The following is a 19,464-nucleotide window of genomic DNA, read 5'->3' on the forward strand; positions in this document are numbered from 1 at the left end:
TTCACGGTGCTTTTAAAGCTTGACCGAGCTAACATGCTAACCCCACTAGCATTCTGGAAACCAAGCTATGCTGATGTGTTTATGTGTGTTTTTACAGTTTTAACAAACTTTATTTCCATAAAGGATTTATACAGCGATGGAATATTAATATTTGGTTTGTCCGGTCTGCTCATTATGACTAAATAGAACTTAAAAAATTATTTTAAATTAGCTCTGAATATCCGCTAACATTAGCCGCTACTAGCTTCCGGATAACTTATGGCTACGGCCCTAGTAAACACAACTATGGTTCATTGTGAATATAATGTTTGTTTATTTAGCTTCACAGTCATTTCGATAATGCTACGAGCGTTAATACAGTATTAATATGGAAGATTAACATTGATTTCATGGTGTTTGTGTAGCTCCAGTGAATTCAAAAATAATGTCAACATTATGATGAACTTTGGTTCTTTAACTTAGATCTGCAGTGAACCAGGATTCACTGAATCATTCTGATGATGATGATCAATAATTTTATTTTGTTTTTTTGTTTCGTTTGTGTGTACATAGTCTGCGATAGACTGGCGACCTGTCCAGGGTGACTCAATACCTAACAGACAGAGAGTTATTTATTAGACATTAAATAGCTTTAAACAGTGCGTAGTAATGGCTCAGCAGGCGTCAGCAGCTGGATAAAGAACAGACAGGACATCCTGTCCATGTCTTTGTGTGGAAGGATGTGAGTTTTTACCTTGCCAACCTGGTCAGAGACTGGTTCAATATCAACCAGGAAATCCTGAAAGTTTACCTTCTACCACACTGAGCCCCGGTGTGGTGGAAGCAGGTCTTCTCTTCATGGCTTTAGGAGGCTTATGAGCAGCAACTCTACATCAATGAAGCTTTCTAGCAGGCCGTGGAACTGTCCTGTGATGGTATAAATGTGGAAGGATGCCTAACATAGATTCAGTTAGCCAGGAAAGAAGGCTTACAGGCTCCTTTTCCTACCTCCTTTCTTACTGACTGCACTATTTGGACAGCACTGATGATGGTGACTGATGACGCCCTTCCACTTTGGCTAAAAAGTCCTTACCCAAAAGACGGAGCCAATGTTGTCCCACAGCAGCAGGAAGTGGTTCATAAGAAAAGACTAAATGTTCTGTTAGCATCTAGAGAACATATTTGGAACAAGGCTTGTCTCAGATTGTCCCTTTAAAGACTCTCTACCTAATTTATTAGTAACCAAGTAGAGAGGTGAGTGAGCTTGACCTGTTATCTGCTGAAGACGAGCCACAGAACCAACAGACTCACCATTATAGAGCGCAGAGGAAGGAAGTGGGTTTATCTGCTGCGAAGGAGCCAGGGTGAAAGTTTTCTCCTCACTACCTTCTGTGGAACGATGAGACAGACATCCTCTCTGTGGCTGCTCCGTGAGTACGACACACATCACCTTCACTCTGTTAGTTTGGTTAAAAAAGCTATGGCTCCACCAGAAACCATAAGAACCAAGAGTTTTGTTCTTATACCTTCATATTTTCTGTATTTTATCTCACTAGTGTTGGACGGATACCTTGTGTCTTCAAACATTGTACCTTTCAGTAAACAGATAAACCATCCATCATCCAGCTGTGAATTTATGCTTCCTGATCAAAGTTAAAAGCTCTTTTTGAGACATTTTATTAGAAGCCTATGAGTTGTTGTGCAATTATACACTGTATAAAGTTATTTAATGTTTCATAAATAACTCTCTGTCTGTTAAGTATTGTCTGGTGATGATCAGCTCTTAAGCTGATATCAAGACAATGGTTGAAAGGGATGAATTCGAGCACTAGCGATCTTTTAACAGCAAAACCTGCACACACATAGAATAAAGGAGTGACAGCTTCTTTTCAAGTCCAAGAATTTAATAACAGAAATAAAATTAACATCCAGAGAACATCACTATGTAATGCTGTTTACCTGAATTAACACAATATTTCTATTAATAATCCTCTCTACTGGGCTAGTGAAACTTAACTAAACTACTAAGCAAAATGAAGATAAAAGAAGCTAAGCTAAGGAACTATTTACATGCAAAACAAACAAAAGTGGTTGATCATAATCAGAATACTTCAGTGAATCCTGGTTCACTGCAGATCTGATTAACAAAAACATGGAATGGAGTAAAAAAACATCTGCCATGTCTTTCAATCCATTCACAATGCAAAGCCCAAGTTGAACAAAACATTATTTGTTGAAATAATATTCTGAGGACCGTTTTGTCCTGTAAAATCATTTAATTCAGAATTGCTTGCCTTTGTTTATGCGATTTTACCTCCGGGCGCATGGGGTCGCTACAGCGATCGTCACTAACCTGGTTAAAATCTATAGTTATTAAAATTACCTTGAAAACCAGCATTAATATACCATATTGATGCGGGAATAAGGCTTATAACACCATCGGAGGATGGCGGCGCAGAACAGTTACGCTTTATGCTTTAAAACAAACTCCTCTTGAATTGTCTGAGACCGGATGTTAGCAAGGCTAATATCCTGTTGGCTAGCGGACGCTCTGCATTAACAAATGAAAGCTTTTGCTTTAATTTTAGTCATATTGAGTGGCTGGTTAACATAAACATTAATGTCCCATCAATGTATGAAACCCTTGTGGAGGTAACCTGTCTGGTAAAACCTTAAAACACACTCGACAGTGACATGGTACCAAATGCTAGCAATGCTATATTGTTAGCCTTTTGTTCAACACGCCAGGTGTACAACGGTTTACAAATCATTTCCCAATAAACCTTTTTAACTTCACCCTCAGCCCGCTGCCCAAACCTCTGTCCTTTGTCTCGTGTCAGTTCTGTTCAGTTTGGCCATTCACGGAAGGGGCGTTGAAGGAGGGAAGTTGTTGACTAGCGCTAGCGGGCTAGCACTTGGCTCTTGGCAGGCTAGCGTTAGCCTTGCAGCAGCATGTGGCTAACGGCGTGGTCGGGTTGGAGGCCTGGTCCTCCAGGCAGACTCTGACCCCGGTTGCAGTCACAATTTAAGCAGATCTCTCCTCGGCATGGGGACGTTGCTTCTGTGCCGGCTTTTCAGCTCTGCGTGCCTGGAACCAGCTCCGTCTGTGGTGCGCTGAGAAAGCAGAACAAAGCTGGCATAGACAGATTCCTTCACTTTGGCATCTGTTTTAAGCAGAAGTGAGAGACTTATCTTTGAATAGGCTGGCAGTTTCTCCCTATGCCAGGGAGGAACTGAGTTTCAGAAAGGCTCATTCTGACTCAGCTCGCGGTTTTGTCCCGAGAGAGATGATACGCACGTTTTTAAAGTGCCTTCTGCATGTCTAAACTTATATGTACGTATGATTCAATTATTCAGTGATTGCTGCTACTCACATACCCGAGTAAGACTAAACATAACTTTAATTTCCAATTCCTTCTGGCTACAGAGCATTTAATTTAGTCACTAGGGACTGCTTTGGTTGTTATTTAAAGTTTCTCTCTTCATCCATTTCATTGTTATGGCTTAAATAAATTATTTAAACTTGTACAAGTATGTATGTGGCATCATTAATGACTCCATTTCTAACATGTTTACAGTTTGGACTTCACTGTCATACTTCCCACCAGAAGACGGTCAGTAAGTTGTGAGAACATGAACATTTCCCCTAATGACCTGGTATCTTCTAACATGAGCTTCACCAGCAGAGAATGAGACAGAGAATAACATCCTTCTGAAAAAGTTTCTTTCTCCTCAGCTGGTCTGACTGTGAGTCCCAGCAGATCTCAGTTCTTTGAAGGAGACTCTGTGTCTCTGAGCTGTGAGGAGGACAACAGCTCTGCTGGATGGACTGTGAGGAGGAACACAACCAAAGAAACCAGGAATGAGTGTAAAGAATGGGGGAAACCTGCTGGTTCCTCTTGCAACCAGAGCTACCTGATCCCATCAGACAGTGGAGTGTACTGGTGTGAGTGGAGAGAGGGAGCAGCCAGCAGCAGCAGCATCCAGCTCACTGTCACTGGTAAGATCAGACTGTGGAGTTAGTGTTGATGAAGCTGTGTGGAAATGGATGAAATGCTGTAGTTTGTCTCTGTGTTGAGGTGGATCAGTGATCCTGCAGAGTCCTGTCCTCCCTGTGATGGAGGGAGATGACGTCACTCTGAGCTGTCACACAAAGACCGCTCCCTCCAACCTCCCAGCTGCTTTCTATAAAGATGGCTCCCTCATCAGGACTGAGCCTGCAGGTCACATGACCCTCCACCATGTGACCAGCTCTGATGAAGGCCTCTACAGGTGTAGCATCAGCGCTCATGGAGAGTCTCCATCCAGCAGCATCTCTGTCTCAGGTCAGCAGCTTCTCTGTCTGCTTCAACCTTCATCATGAGACCAGAACTAAACATTTACCTTTGGTTCATTTCAGGGAGAAACACCACCCCTCCTCCTCTTCCTCCTCCTCCTGCCTCCCAGCTTCCTCTCTACCTGATCCTTTCCCTTGCAGGCGTTTCTGTTCTGGTTCTACTGATCTCTCTGGTTCTTCTGGTGATACGACGCCTCAGAAGGAAACCTGAAGGTACCAGACCCTTCATCTTCAGACCAGATGCTTCAGAACCGATGTTCTAAACAGTCTTGTGTTTCAGATCGAGTTCTTTTACTTCTACTTTGGTGCGTTTCAGCTTCATCAGAAATTGTTTCACACTCATTGTGTTTGTGGTCAAAGTGAGAACAGAGGCTCTGCTGCTGTCCTGTTTCCTGTTTCCTGATGAAAAAGAAACCTTTAAAGCTTCACCACAGACCTCAGAGACAAAATCATCAGTTTATGCTTTTTTATCATTAATAGGGATTAACAACATTTGGGTAAATCTCATATTTCTGTGGCGTAAATATCTGTGCTAGCATGAGGCTAACAGTGCAGACCACCAACGGTGGTGAATTCTGATGCTTTCCAAGCAGCAGCACCACAGAAGGCAGAGGACCCTGAGGACGATCAGTACTCTGTGTTTTTACTGCATACTATCTGCTCTTTGACAGTTAGCTACGGTTGGGGTTTTACTAAAAGCTTCAGCTGCACTGATTTTCTCACCTCTTTCACAGAGAGCAATCTGCCAGATTATTCAGCGGCAGAAAGAAGAGCACCGGCTCCTGGTGAGGAAGCAAACAGGAGAACAGGTACAGCTGTTGCTCTACATGACTCATAGAAGCGATGGGGTGGCAGCTTTAGGTGAAGAGGTAGTTTTCACACTGATGCATCTCATGAAGGCGTTGCGTAGTCTCAGCAGGAACCAGCAGCTCTGTGGTCACATTTGTTCCTGTCGTTTTAAAAGCCGTTGATGCTGGGGATAAGCAGCAGCTGAGGTGTCAAACTGAAGCTGCAGAAAGCAGCTCTGCTTTAGTGACACATATTATTTTTTTTTCCTGTCCAGAACCAGCTCCGGATACAGTTTATTCATTGGTGGGGCCACAGAGCGAGGTCATTTATGGGCCGGTCGACATCAGGATGAACAGGAGAGGTAATGCTGAATGAGCTTCATGTTAACCTCCATCATGTTGTGCAATTATACACTGTTTAAAAGTTATTTAATGTTTAATAAATAACTCACAGTCTGTTAGGTATTGTCCGGTGGATATGAGCTCTAGAGCTGATATCAGGACTATACTGAAAGGAATGATTTGACCACTGGCGATCTTTTAACAGCAAAACCTGCACACACATAGAATAAAGGAGTGACAGCTTCTTTTCAAGTTCAAGACTTTAATAACAGAAATTAAATTAACATCCAGAGAACATCACTAGAATGCTGTTTATCTGAATTAACACAATATTCCTCTCTACTAGGCTAGTGAGACTTAACTAAACTACTAAGCAAAATGCAGATATAAGAAGCTAAGCTAAATAACTATATACATAAAAAACAAAACAAAAGACAAAACAAAGTGGTTGATCGTCATCAGAATAATTCAGTGAATCCTGGTTCACTGCAGATCTGATTTAAAGAACACGGAATGAAGTTAAATTAGCTTAACTAATTTAGATCAATATTTGGTATGTGTTTTAACCCATTCAGCATTCACAATGCAAATTCCGAGTTACACAAAACATTATTTGAGAAAATAACATTTTAAAGAATGACTTGTTCAATAAAATCATTAACTTTAGGGACGCTCAAGTTTATTAATGCGAATATACCTCTGGGAGCTAGGGGTCGCTGTAGCGATTGGTCGCTAAAATCGGCTAATCCTAAAAGTAAACAAAACACCTTTAAAACAACATTATTATTCCATTTTAATGAGATAACGCTCATAGCACTATCGAACGATGGCGGAGTGAAACAAACAAGCCTTATGCTTGAAACTTGTTGAATAACCGGAAATCGGAAGTTACCGGGCTAATAGCATTTTGGCTAGTGGATTTTCGGCACTAACTTTAAAGACTTTAGCTTTATTTTTAGCCTTAATGAGTGAGCTGTATAACATAAACATTAATATCCCATCAATTTATGAAACCCTTGTGGAGATAACGTTTGTTATAACCATAAAAACACACTGGAATCACATCGGCAATGACATGGTATCAGAATGTTAGCATGAGCTACATCTGTTAACTCTTTGTATTAAAAACCCAATGTAAGCACATCACACAAAAAATTCCAAATAAACCCTTCAACTTTCCCTGTGGTTTCTCTGCCCAACCTGTCGATGCCTCGTGTGAGTTCGCTTCACTTAGGCCATCCAAGGAAGAGCAGCGGAGAGCAGATTTGTTGGTCTTAGCAGCAGCAGCTAGCCTGCGGCTCCGCTGCCCAGCCGAAACGTGGTCGGTACAGGAGTGGGCCAGTCCAAGGTCCTGCATGCCCTCTCTGACCCGATTTCAGCTCCCTGTTTCTCTCCTGGCTGGGAAGTGGGTAAAAGAAGCCGATCCGTGCCATCTCAAGTCAGCTTTCCTGTAACGGCAGAGAGATCCTCCGTTCTGCAGAGGATGATAATTCTTCCTTTTTTGCTCCATTGAAGGGAGACAGATGAGTTTTACAGAACGCCCGCTCTGTGCAGCTTGTGGGCTTTTGTGGGCATTGAGCCCCATGTGAGGCCTGCCCTGCCTGGTGGTCTCCTCAGCCAGCCTCTCCCTCCTCCTTTGTCTCAGGCAGGGAGAATGTGAAGACTGAGGGTCTGTCCTGTGGGAGCAAAGGTTTTGTAGCAACAGGGAATCCCTGCTGTGAGGACTGTCTCTGCAGCAAGGTGGTGAAATTCCAGTTTGATTCCCTCCCCACGTCACAAGTTGTTCAAAATTCACTCTGAATTTAGCCATGGCGTGATGGCATAACATTCCGGAGCGCCTCATAGTCCGAAAAACACGGTAGACCCAGATAATTAGCTGACTGGTAACTTTACGCAACGTTACCGTGGCACCGTTTCAGTCTACTGATCTAGTTGTGACGACCGAGCCGCTGCTGCAGCAGACTGTCCTCTGATCAGCAGAACAACGACCTGATCACTGTTTTAAACCCTTTGTGTCCAGAACCTCGACCAGAACCAGAACCACAGGTTGTCTACTCGCTGCTGAGGTCCTCCGGGGAACCTTCACAGCAGTCCATCCCGGCTCGCTGGTAACTGGATCTACTCACAGAACCATCCATCCATCCTGGTAGCAACAGGTCCAGGAGTCGTACCCAGAGATCCTTCAGCCACACTCCAGCTGGTTCTGATGGCGTTCCAGTGTTAGAGAGGATAAACTGTACTGATATAACACGTCGTTGAGCCGTTATAAAGACATGCAAAAGGAAAACGACCCCTGGAAAGAGGTAGAGCGAGCGATGGATGCAGGAGGCGGTCTGTTGGAAGAGATGGAGATATCATCAGGATAAATTTATGATGCCACACATCAGGTCAGCAAAAAGAAGAGCGGTGATCCTGGCGTGAAAAAAACGGTCCTGGCTGTCTTCACGTCCTTAAAGTGACCCGACAAACACCCAACACTCTGTGAGACAACCACCGTGTCTTTGTCTCAGACTGAGGTAATGTCAAATAAACAGGCTAATCTGTGGCTTAATGGTGGACATCACTAAAAAAGGCCTTTAAAGAACTTTTAAAGGTGCTACTTTACTCACTCCATCATATTCATGCTGTGATAACCAGAAAATACAGAAATACACAATGTGCTATTCCATCATGAGGTTTAATTCATAGACTCATGCTGATTGTTTTATTAGAACTGGGCTCACAAATGAACCATAGTACCGATATTCTACTGGTACAACAGCACATAGAACCAGCCTACAACAAGCTGTAATAAAGCTGTAATAAAGGCATCGCCATGTTTGTGAGACTTTCTGTGCTGTTTAAACACAAAGCCCTCTGCAGTTCGTATTTATTTCTGCAATTAGGCGGTTCATGCCATGATAAAGCCTTGCTAAACAGGTGTGACGCTGTAAAAGTCTGTTTTTATGATTAAAGTGAGCATATGTATGTTTATAGTTTTTAAATTTCATATTTCCTTTGACTATATTTGTGGTTTCTGACACATTTCTATTATTTCCCTTCGTAGGAAATGGATTCAGAGCCTGAGGGACGGTCCGGTGCCATCGTGGCCTGGACTCCTCCCATGCGGCCTGATCTCTGTCCACCATCAGCCTGGCAGACCTGGGAGCTCAGCGCTCCACTACCAGCCTGACGTGGCAGAGCTTTCCACACAGGAAGAGGCCCAGCAGCTCAGCAGGCCTTCATTTTCAGTCACACTTGGTGTCTTGGACAAAAGGAGGGTTGGGGGGGGGGGAGCAGTGATGGAAGCTGGGAGACAGAGATGGACCAGTGTGGCAGATACATCAGGGATTTTATGAGTTTATGAGAGAATTCAGGAGGAAGCTACATCAGCGTATGTTTGCTGGAGGTCAGCGATGCAGAAATACAGACATCTTCTACAGTGATGCCATCTCTTTGTCAACAACACAGCAGTATATGTTGATCCCTGATGATGTTCCTGATGATGACTGTAAGTTCACTTTTCTGAACCAGAGCGCCTCATTTCTAGAGACGCTGATGTAGCAGAAAGCTGAAAACAGGTGGACTGATTCCACGCTCTGTTAAAAAGTTATTTAAGTATCAGGTTATCTCTGCTGGTTTTCCTCCTGCAGATTTAAACACCTTCTTCTCTGCATTTAGATCAGGTGTGTTCAAAGTGGGGCCTGGGGGCCGTTTGTGGCCCCTAGCACTGGTGGCTGATGCACATGGAAGATTTTTACCTTTACTTAGGGCAAAATTATTACAGACTAGTTAAAATCTTACAATTAAATGTTAGGCACCACACATTAGTCTTTTAATAACTACACGTTTTACATGCTTTTTAATTTCAGAGTCAACATCCAGCAAATTTTAATCAAATGGTGCATTCAAATCTTATCAGATTTCATTTGTTAAAAATGGCTAAATAAAGATTTAGCCATTTTTTAGAGCAGGTAAAAACACATGTTATTTTTATGTATGTATTTATTTATTTTAGACCTCAAATGTTCTTTGACTTGACAATTTTGGTCAAATTTGGCCAAAAAGTTTGGACACCCCTGATTTAGATGGATGCTTACATATAAAAAAACCCTGCGAAGGGTTTTGTGATAACATATTTGTATTGTTTATAATAAAATCACTGATTATATCAGCACATCCCAAAGCTAACGATGCAGTTCATTCAGTAATGTTGGTTGTACTTGTGACAATTGTACAGGCTTCACTCCTAAATGAATCCCCACACCAAACTACAGAATTATTGTCTTTTAATAACACTATTATGCTGCAATCCTTTCACTCTCTGTGATTAGGTCCGCCGTGTGACTTCTTCTAGCCGTGGAACGCGTCCTTGTGCGTCTGAAAAAACTCAGAAAAGTCATCTCTGGTGACATACGCTGCCTTAGACGCTGAGGCTCCTGACAGCCTCCCTGTCTCCCTCCCTCCTCCTCCTCCTCCTCCTCCTCCTGCTCCTGATGGATGAAGATGGTTCTGCTGCAGAGAACATTGATCCAGGTTCCTGATGGAACTCTTCACTCTGAATTCAGCAGCTCCACTCATGTTCACATCAGATGACACGTTTCCATTCTTCAGGTGGATCATAACTTCAGTCTTAATGTTGACTTGATTTTTAAATGTCATGCTGCCATAAAGCTCCATCTTCTGCTCAACAGACCAGATAATCTAAATGAGACTGAGAAGTTAAGCCTGCTGGTGATTTATTTCATAAACAGAAATATTCTTGATGTTCTCTGTGTTCCTGTGAAGTTGCAGGTTTTTACTCTGTAAGATGACTCAAAGCTACACCAGAAATATAATCATTTTATTTAATTAACACATATTTTACTGTAGCAGGAGTCCATCATATTGTTCCACGTAGGGTTCTGTAATTCTACAGATCCTTCCATGTTCCACTGATGTTCCTGTAAATCTGCTGCAGACTGGACCAAATCCTGCTGCTGGGTTCTGGAGGAGAAAGGCAGCTTTCCTCTTTAAACTCTGGCACCGGTGGATCCTGAGCTGAATTTCAGAGCCGTGTTCTGGTTCAGTTTCTTAGCTGTTGTTTTTTTTTTTACCCTGCAGACGCTGATTTGAGCAAATCATTTCATTTAAATTAACTTTTCTTATATCACCGCCACAGAAAGAAGCTCCAGCAGGAAACCAGCTGTTTAGAAGAAACAACCTGATTCAGGATTATTTTCTGTGTTTTCATGTTGTTTCTGGTTTGCAGCTGGAACAGTTTTAATAAGAAGCTGTTTTAGTATAAAGCGTCTCATTGATAGCTGTAACACTTTCAGTTTGCAGGGTTCTGACCCGCCTACACACCGGCTGAGACCTCCATGGTTCCTCCTGTCTCCTCATCAGATCCCTCACACATATCAGGAGAATATCGAGCAGGTTCTGCTGCTAACTTCAGTTCCTCTTTGGACCGACGGCCGCTGACCCGGCTAACATCTAACTCGGTCACTTCCTGTGATGTGGTCAGAACGGTTGCTATGGTTACAACCGACCTGACCGTACCCTGAAACGCTTTAATCTGCGGGTAAACCTGCTCCTGCTGTTTCTTCTTCTCCTTATTCTTAGGTGTGTCTCATCAGAGGACAACGAGGGGTCCAGTTGGTTTGTTCTGATCCGGATCTTCCTGCTTTCCTCCTCATCCTCCCCGTGTTCTGTTTGTTAGTCTGGACTCAGGGAGTGGAAGAGATGAAAATCTGTATTTTACATTCTTACTCTATGCCCAGTTAGGTCAGGATGCATCACTTGTCAGAGATATCAATGAGACAACAAACCTGTGCAATGAGCGATAAAATACCTAAAAACCAGAGTTTTAAAGCATGGTAAATGGTAATAATAATAATAAATGCTAACATAAATGGTGTCATGACTTTGCGAGTCATCTTGTCTTGTCTGCACTGCCTGAACGTTGCTCCAGGTTTCTGTGTGCTCCGCCTGCCAGCCTCCGGGGTTTTCTGTCCATAACCTGCCCTCACTAGTAAGGATTATAAGTGAATGTGCGCTCGTCCACTTTGCTCCACGTTCCTGTGTGTCCTGCTGAGAGCTATGCCGGCTCTGGTGAGCCATCGGCCTGCATGTTCTGGTCAAGTCAGTTCCTGCCTTCATCACCTGGTCGACCTGTCTCTGCCTGTCGTCTATCATCACCTGCCTGCCGTCTATTCCACTGATCTAAATAAACCTTTTAAACGTGCTTGCTGTATTGGCTTGTATATCAGGTTCCCAGACCAAAGCATTACACTGGGTGAGAGTCTGAATGGTGGACAGTATCTGCCTGTTCGGCTGTTTGGCAGCAGACTGACAGAAATCTACCCGCCAACATCCTGCTGTAATGCTGAGGTGAAAAACCCTGAGGCAGAACAAAGCAGAACTTGTGTCTGTGAGGAACAGAAAGTAAACCTTGTTTGTTACTTCTGACCCGGTGATGTTCTGATCCTCAGAGATAACAAACCCTTTATGTCAGCACACAAACCTGCTGGACTGGTTGTGAAGCATGGAGTTCAGTGAACCATGCATGAATGAGAAGCTCTACAGAGAATGCTCCTCTGCCTGATTTGCCTGATAGGCGTCAGAAACAGAACCATGAGGAAACAGAAACAGAACCACGAGGAATCAGAAACAGAACCACGAGGAATCAGAAACAGAACCATGAGGAAACAGCAGAGCCTCTTCCTCACCAGCACCTGGTTCAGACCTTCAGAGGATGGACTTTCTGTCCTTACATGTTTGTTTCAGTTTAATATTCAGAAACCACCAGCAGTTTGTTCAGATCTCCAGCTGAGTATTATAAACTAAATAGCATGGTACATCAGTGTCATTATACTTATTAATAGTTTTCCTTTGCTCTGTAAACACAACATGATCCACTCATAGGAGAATGTAACAAAGTAACCACCTGACCAGAAACAACAATGTTTCTTCCAGCGTCACGTTTCGCTGACTTTAACTGGTTTAGCAGGTGCAACTGTTGAAATGTCAGTTTTTTTCTCTGAGTTCATCCGTAGCTCTGGAGGTGAAGTTGGTAGCAGTTCCTGTATGTGAAGAGCTGTAAGGATCTATTTATTGGTCTCTGACTGGAAGATGAAGATGTTGGTGGTGTTTGGGATCGTCCTGCACGGTAAGATCAGCTTCATGTTTCTGGAATAGCATAGTGGGATGGAGAGTATCAGATGCCAAGCTGAGATCTAACAGGATCGACTGTCTGTGACCAGGAAAAGATCGTTAGTGACTTTTACCGGTGCTGTTTCTCAATCCTGACTGAAAGCTTTAAACAGGTCACCATGCTTCATGTCTCATTCCCTCTGTTAGTGGAAGAGGGTGGGACAATTAATAATGTCTGACAATTAATAATGTCTGAGAATCCAGAGATGGACACAATTCAGTTTCATTTATTAAGTAATAATCTGAAAATGTGTTTACTTTCCTCTTGGATCCCTATTTTTCTACAACTGCCACGATTAAATGTTAAGTTTAAATGTCAGACAAATATCACACTGTTAACACTGTGATGGGATTCAGCCAGGGAACAACATAAACATAAGACTGTAAGGCTGAAGCTCCAAGAAATGGGAGAAATAAAACAACACTGTCTCTAATGCTGTAAGAAGCTGCAGTGAGCCCTCAAAACAGTAGCTGCCCCTCACAGCAGGGTGCCCACTGCTATAAAGCCATGCTCCACCTCCCATCGCTTTGTTTTCCATGGACCTCTTGAGAAGAAGGTCACCACCGGAGAGACGAAACGACCGTGGGCTTGGATTGAGTTCAGAGACCTGCCACATAGGTGCTGGCTAGAATAGAAGCTAAGTACAGCCTCTCTTCTATGAAATCAACAAAGGTTACTCCCTCATCAAGCTGTGCAGAGGTCCTCACAGGAAGTATAAGAAAACCCTTCTTTACCACCCTACGGCCTCCACAGCCCATTGCAGATCCAGGTAGAACTCACTAAACCCTCATTGAAGGAGGGGCAGAGCCGGTTTCTCACCACCAGCACGCAGAGCTAGCTTCACCCTGGAAAGATTAATCACAGCCGGATTCCCCAGAGTCAACCGACTGGACAACAGAGGCAGAGGTTTGGCAGAGATAAACAGAGAAATGTAACATGGGATGAAGCCATTTAAAGTGGTTGACTTTCAATATGTTTTTACTGTGCAGTTAGCCTCCCTAATAGCTGACATTGTATTAACCCTAGTCAAACATAACTCTGGCTTGTTTAGACATAATTCTTGTTTTTAACAGCTGGATGCAGTGTTTATTAAATAAGTGTGTCTATCTGCCCTCACCTGAGCAAATTATCAGTCACCCGGGTCATCGCACCAGCAGACAAGCTTCAATTGGAGGCAACAGGACTTTTGTTCAGTTCCTTCTGAAGACCTTTGTACACCTATCCTGGAGTCTTTGTCAGTTCTGGTGGCTCTGATCAACCTGCAGGTGGAGCGCTGCTGTTTCTAAGCACATGGAGGTCCATCCTCCTAGAACCAGTCCAGGTCAGAACCAGTGACTCACCATCTCTGTCCTGGTGGTTAGAAGCTGCTGCTTGGTGTGAGTGGAGGACTTGGTCTCCTGAACCATGAAGAGATGCTGATGTAATCTCTCTGGAACGTGTTGGAGAACCGAGCTGTAAACTCTGAGGAGCTGAAGCTCCATCCTCCTCCTCTGTTCACTGATGGCTTTGCTCTTTGGACCAAGATGGCTTCTTTCAGCCTCTTTCTAACATCTGTTCTCCCTGTCCAACATCTGGACACTTTTTAAGCTCTAAGGAGTGTTTTATCTGGTATATTCATGAAGTTGCACAGTAATTTATATCATATGTAAAGTCACCATGGACAAAACATTTAAATGCTATGAGATGCTAATGAGTATTAACAGGTTTTTCGCAGGAGGGCTGCACTGCATTCTACTTGAACATAATGTCTTTTCTTGTCTGTGTGCTATGTGTGAATTCTGAGTCTGTGTCTCACCAAATTTACATCATGGTCACAAAGTGGCAGCAAAGGTTCCTGATATATCAAAGGCTGTGTATGCAATAATAAATAATAGTATATGTGTCATTTTTATTAGCGTTATTATTGATATGCCTGTTTGTGTGCTGTCAGTGTCCCTACATAGTAGCCTGGCTGCAGTGATTGAGGTCTATGGAGAGGCTGAGTCTGCCCTGCTGCCCTGCTTCTATGGAGGATCACTTCCTGAAAAAGATCCCTCGGTGATTTGGACTCGTAATGATCACAACCCCAAGGTGTTCCACCTACGAGAAGGAGGAGATGATCCAGGAGGACAAAACCAGATCTACAAAGGAAGAACATCAATGACTCCTGATGCTTTGCAAACTAGAAACTTTAGCCTCACATTTAGCAACCTTCTACTGTCTGACAGTGGAAACTACATCTGCAGCATCAGTGATGGAATAAAGGAGCTAAAACTGACTGAGGTCCAGCTGAACGTCAAAGGTCAGTTCAATCAATTTCAATGAACTTAGCAGAAAGGCAAACATTTATTAGAAAGTAAAAACAGAATAAGTGCTGCACAATTATTTAATATAGCATATATTCAGATAAAAATGAAATGTTTCATCTAATCAGGCCATCGTTTATTACAGAGCAGAGGAACCCAGGCATAAGCTATCTCTGACATTAACATTAGATGTTTTCTTAATGTCAAGAAATGATGTACTCCTGAATAAAGTCAGGAACTCTGCTAAGGAAACAGAGGAATAAAAAACAGAGGAATAAAAAACAGAGACAAGGACAGGTCCAAATACAGGCTGAGTCAGAAATCACTAGAAGGCTAAGTTTTAAAGGCAAAAAGACTGAAACACCTGTCTCAAAGGACAAAGATGAACTGGCAAAGGGAAGCTGCATGAATGAGAAATAAATGGGCCATCAAACAAAGGAGGAGCACAGACTCCAGGTGAATGACATTAGGATGTAGCAGATCCTGATTGCAGGGAGGAACTCAGGAAGTGAAGCTGCCTAAAATGAGACAGGAAGTGAGTACAAAATAAAACAGGAAGTGAAAAGAACAAGTAACAAGTAAGCTTTAACTAGTCAGAACTTCCCCTGTCAGGTTAGTCTGTGTGAATGTAGAACAATGATGAAGGAATTCATTTTACATCAATGATGTTGGAGATTCTGGATGTAAAAGGTTCTGATTGTGGATCCTGATGAATACATGTTGCTGTTTCTCTCTTAATCATTGTGATGGTTAATCTCCTCAGATGATCAGGAGGTGGTGAACGTGAGAAAAGAGGCAGAATCTGTCGTCCTGCCCTGTAAAACATCTGCTGGTTTGCCAAAGGACACCAGAGTGGAGTGGATCCGATAAGAACCAGAATTTATGCTTGTTTATGTGTATCCAACCACAAGCAGCCATCATGCAGAACAGCATGATTTTTACCATGGTCGTACGAGGATGAATGAAGACCTGCTGAGAACTGGAAACCTCAGCCTGACCCTGGAGTACCCCACTGACAGAGACCATGGACGGTACATCTGCACCGTCCACAGAAACAAGGACATCCTCAGACAGAGAGTGGCTCTGGAACAAGTCCAACCTCTGGACCCAGGTACAATGTCAGGTCTGCAAGTTAAAGCTCTAGATGGAGGTCAAAGGTCAGATGTTCAGTAGTCTTTGTTTTCCCACAGAAGGTTTACCAGCCTGGTCCATAGCTGTACCGGTAGTGGTGGTTCTCCTGGTTCTCCTGGTTCTCTTGGGGTCTGCAGGTGCTTTGTTTTATTTCCGGCACTGTTTCATGTCAGGTAAGATTGAATTTACGTGTCCAAGGTGCCAACGTCAGACTTGTGTGCCTGACAGAAACTTTTTTCTTGCAGCAGGAAGAGGTCTGGTTCTTAGCCCTTGTTACAAAGTTTGAGTTGGATATCTTCACAAGATCATTTCTGTTCTGATTTTTGTCATTAAGTGAGAACAGCTCTGTTGCTTAACAGTTCAGGGGGTGTACTTCCATCCATGTAGTCTTTGAATGTGATGTAGAGCAAATGGTGGGGAGTTGGCATGCAGGTGTGTCTCATTCCTAGAGTCCAGGAGAAGTTTATTCAGGAGATTAAAATTGTGAAGTAAAGGTAGATTTCCAGACATTAAACACTATTGGGTAAAATACAGAAAATTAACAATTCTAATTTTTTTTTCAAGGAAAATCAACACTAAGAACCAAACACTCAACAAGATGACAAGCAAACTTTGTGTAATCTGTAGGGATTTATAGTGGCATATGTATAATAAGGATGGATGGGGGACTCTTTTTCCAAAGCAGAAGTGCGTCAGCAGTCCGAATAGTGCAGTCAGTAAGGAAAGAGCTAAAAGAAGCCTGTATGCTCCCTCCTGTGGCCAGTTTTGCCTGGGAATCCCGCTACGTGCCTTACCGGTGCTAAGTACTCTTAAGGTACCCTACAATCCTTTGTGTGACATGATGTATCAGCACAGGCCTGACCAGAAATCAATGACAATGTCCAGAGAGAAGATATTGTGCACTTTGTAGTTCATTTTTCTAAAGACTGTAGGCCTGGATTTGACTAGAATCATCCATGTGCGTTTCTGTCATGTAATTACGCTGGAGTTAAAGGCTGTCTGAAACTGGCACAGCAGTCCAAAGCTCCTTTCCTCCCCAAGATAGACTTCTGATCATCTGTACAGATTGGTGAGAAAGTTTCCTCTCTAAGGAAACCCAGCAGGTTGCATCAAGTCTCTCCAAGCAGCATTCACTCCTCCTGAAAGAGCGTAGAGCCACAGTGGACAGTCGTCTGCATTGTTGATGGCTTTGCAGCAATCCCTCATACTGCAAAGCAAAACTTGATTTAATTTTCATCAGAACTCTTGCTGCAGCATTTTGGATCAGCTGAAGACTTTGAACTGCATTTTGTGGACTTCCTGATAGTAAAGAATTACAATAGTCCAGCCTTGAAGTAACAAATGCATGGACTAGTTTTTCAGCATCACTCCTGGACAGAATGTTTCTAATTTAGGTGATATTCCTGAGGTGAAAAAAGGAAACTCTGGAAACCTGTTTAATATGGGATTTAAATGACATGTCTTGGTCAAAAATAACACCAATGTCATGATTTAGTTTTTTGTTTTACTTTGAACTCTTCAGGACATTTCCTATCAGCCTGTCACATCTCAGCTACCAGCCACTGTCTAACCAGCTCAGTCACCAATCAACTAGCCCACATCAACTCCACCTGCAGCCAGTACTTACTGCCAACTCTGGTCACCTGTACACCTACGGACATTCACCTGCCTCAGTCATCCACTCACTGCCTGAACATCTCATCTCATCTTCTGTGATGTGCCCTGCCTCTACCAGTTCCTGTGTGCTCAGCCAGCTGGACTCTTCTGATAAAGTTACCTGTGTCTGTATGCTGCAGTTCTGCCTGTTTCCCCATGAGTTCCAGCTGCTTGTTCTACCCGTTTTGGTGGTTTCCTGGTCCACATCACCTGTTCTGGTCTGTCACTACCTGCATCCTCTGGTCTCCTGCTCATCCCTGCCTGCCTGCACCATCAGCCACTACTCATCCTCACAATAAACCTATTAAAAATGTAACTCTGTATCTGGCTCAATAACGGGTTCATCAGCATCACTGATTACAGCAAAGCTTTTTTACTTTATTACCAGAGGCCAAATGAATGCTATCCAGATTAAGTGATTGGTTAAGAAGTTTATTTTTTGAGGACTCTGCTCCAAAGATTACAACTTCTGTCTTGTCAGAATTTAAATGCAGGAAATTTAAAGTCATCCAGCTTTTGATGTCATCAAGACATGACTGCAGTCGAAGTAATTGATTGGATTCATCAGGATTTATGGATAAATATAGCTGAGTGTCATCAGCATAACAGTGGAAATTAATCAAACATCTCTTGTCTTTCTCTGTCCTCTTAGAATACAAGGTGGAGGTGGATTCAGGGGTGGAGTCTGTCCTGCTGCCCTGCAGAACCATAGTTCACCTGCCTGTAGATGCTAGAGTGGATTGGAGAGGCCACAGCAACTGGAGGGTCCATGTGTATGAGAACGGCTTTGATCATCCTGAAGAGCAGCATGAGATCTACAGAGAGAGAAGCAAGATGAATGAAGACCCGCTGAGGACTGGAGACCTCAGTCTGACTCTGAAGTACCCCACATATAGAGACAGAAGGATCTTCACCTGCACAGTCTCCAGAGAGGGAAAGATCCTGATGAAGAAAAGAGTTCATCTCTGGGTCAAAGGTCAGTTTTTTAAATATCTGGGACAAAGACCCTAGTCCTTTAATATTGTAAATGTTCTTCAGGTGGTAGAAGGTCCACTTTGTAATTGTCTTTAGGAGGTTCAGGTCTGTATCCATCACTACTCCCAGGTTTCAGGCCTGATCAGTGGTTTCTAGCTGAAGTAACTCAAGCTGTGTGCTAACTTTTGAACATTCCTCTATTGGTCCAAAAATAATTCATTTAGTTTTGTTTTCATTCAGTTGAAGAACATTTTGTTACATCCATGCATTGAATTAAACCATTTACCTTTGCAGTGAGCACAACCTCCAGTTAAACAGCAGGCTGACAGGCACACAAGGAAGCTACTAATAAGAGTGCAACATTAAAACTGGGCCAAACTGCTTGATATAAGAATGCTTTCCAAATTATATAATTGCTCACCTGCTAATTTGTCACTGAGAGTATAGACAGACAATCAGGTAGGTGCAGACACGTGAGAGGACAAGCAGCTAAGACAGAATGCTGAGTAATAATTTACATAGAAGGACAGGCAGCAACAAGGCAGCAAACAATGATGAGGTTCAGCCATGGAGACTAAGGCAGCTAGAACTGATCACCAAGTCTGCATATGTTCACATCACATAGCTGGCCATGACCAAGCAGTAGCTCTTCCCTAAAAGCTGGAGAATGGAGCTGCAAAGGGCAGATCTATCTCTACATGCTGTAGGCATGGAGGAGAGGATCAATGGGACATTAAAGTGGCTTAAATTTACATCAATGTTTACTTTTATGGTAAAATTTAAGCTAAAAGTCATTTT

The 19,464-nt window shown here is 43.0% G+C and overlaps 2 protein-coding genes and 1 long non-coding RNA gene across 4 annotated transcripts in view; all 3 read left to right on the top strand.

Annotated features, from left to right (window-relative positions):
- The window catches only part of LOC110368142, a 192,741-nt gene that overhangs the window by 170,601 nt on the left and 2,676 nt on the right, over nt 1-19,464 (top strand). The window lies entirely within an intron of this gene.
- Nucleotides 4,404-9,300, top strand: LOC105922305. Of its 2 annotated transcripts, XR_004929595.1 has the most exons (6): nt 4,404-4,528; nt 5,050-5,124; nt 5,379-5,465; nt 7,466-7,748; nt 7,833-7,961; nt 8,492-9,300. It is a non-coding gene; the product is annotated as an uncharacterized LOC105922305 (long non-coding RNA). The 2 variants fall into 2 exon arrangements; XR_004929594.1 differs by having other exon boundaries at nt 7,466-7,961.
- On the top strand, nt 12,449-18,416 carry LOC105922303 (V-set domain-containing T-cell activation inhibitor 1). The gene is made up of 4 exons (XM_036132351.1): nt 12,449-12,574; nt 14,550-14,900; nt 15,668-16,208; nt 18,344-18,416. Exons 1-3 carry the CDS (start codon nt 12,538-12,540, stop codon nt 15,772-15,774), a joined length of 495 nt encoding a protein of 164 aa, XP_035988244.1. The 5' UTR covers nt 12,449-12,537; the 3' UTR covers nt 15,775-16,208; nt 18,344-18,416.

Source organism: Fundulus heteroclitus, unplaced genomic scaffold, assembly GCF_011125445.2.
Source record: "Fundulus heteroclitus isolate FHET01 unplaced genomic scaffold, MU-UCD_Fhet_4.1 scaffold_49, whole genome shotgun sequence".
In the NCBI taxonomy this organism is placed as follows: Eukaryota; Metazoa; Chordata; class Actinopteri; order Cyprinodontiformes; family Fundulidae; genus Fundulus; species Fundulus heteroclitus.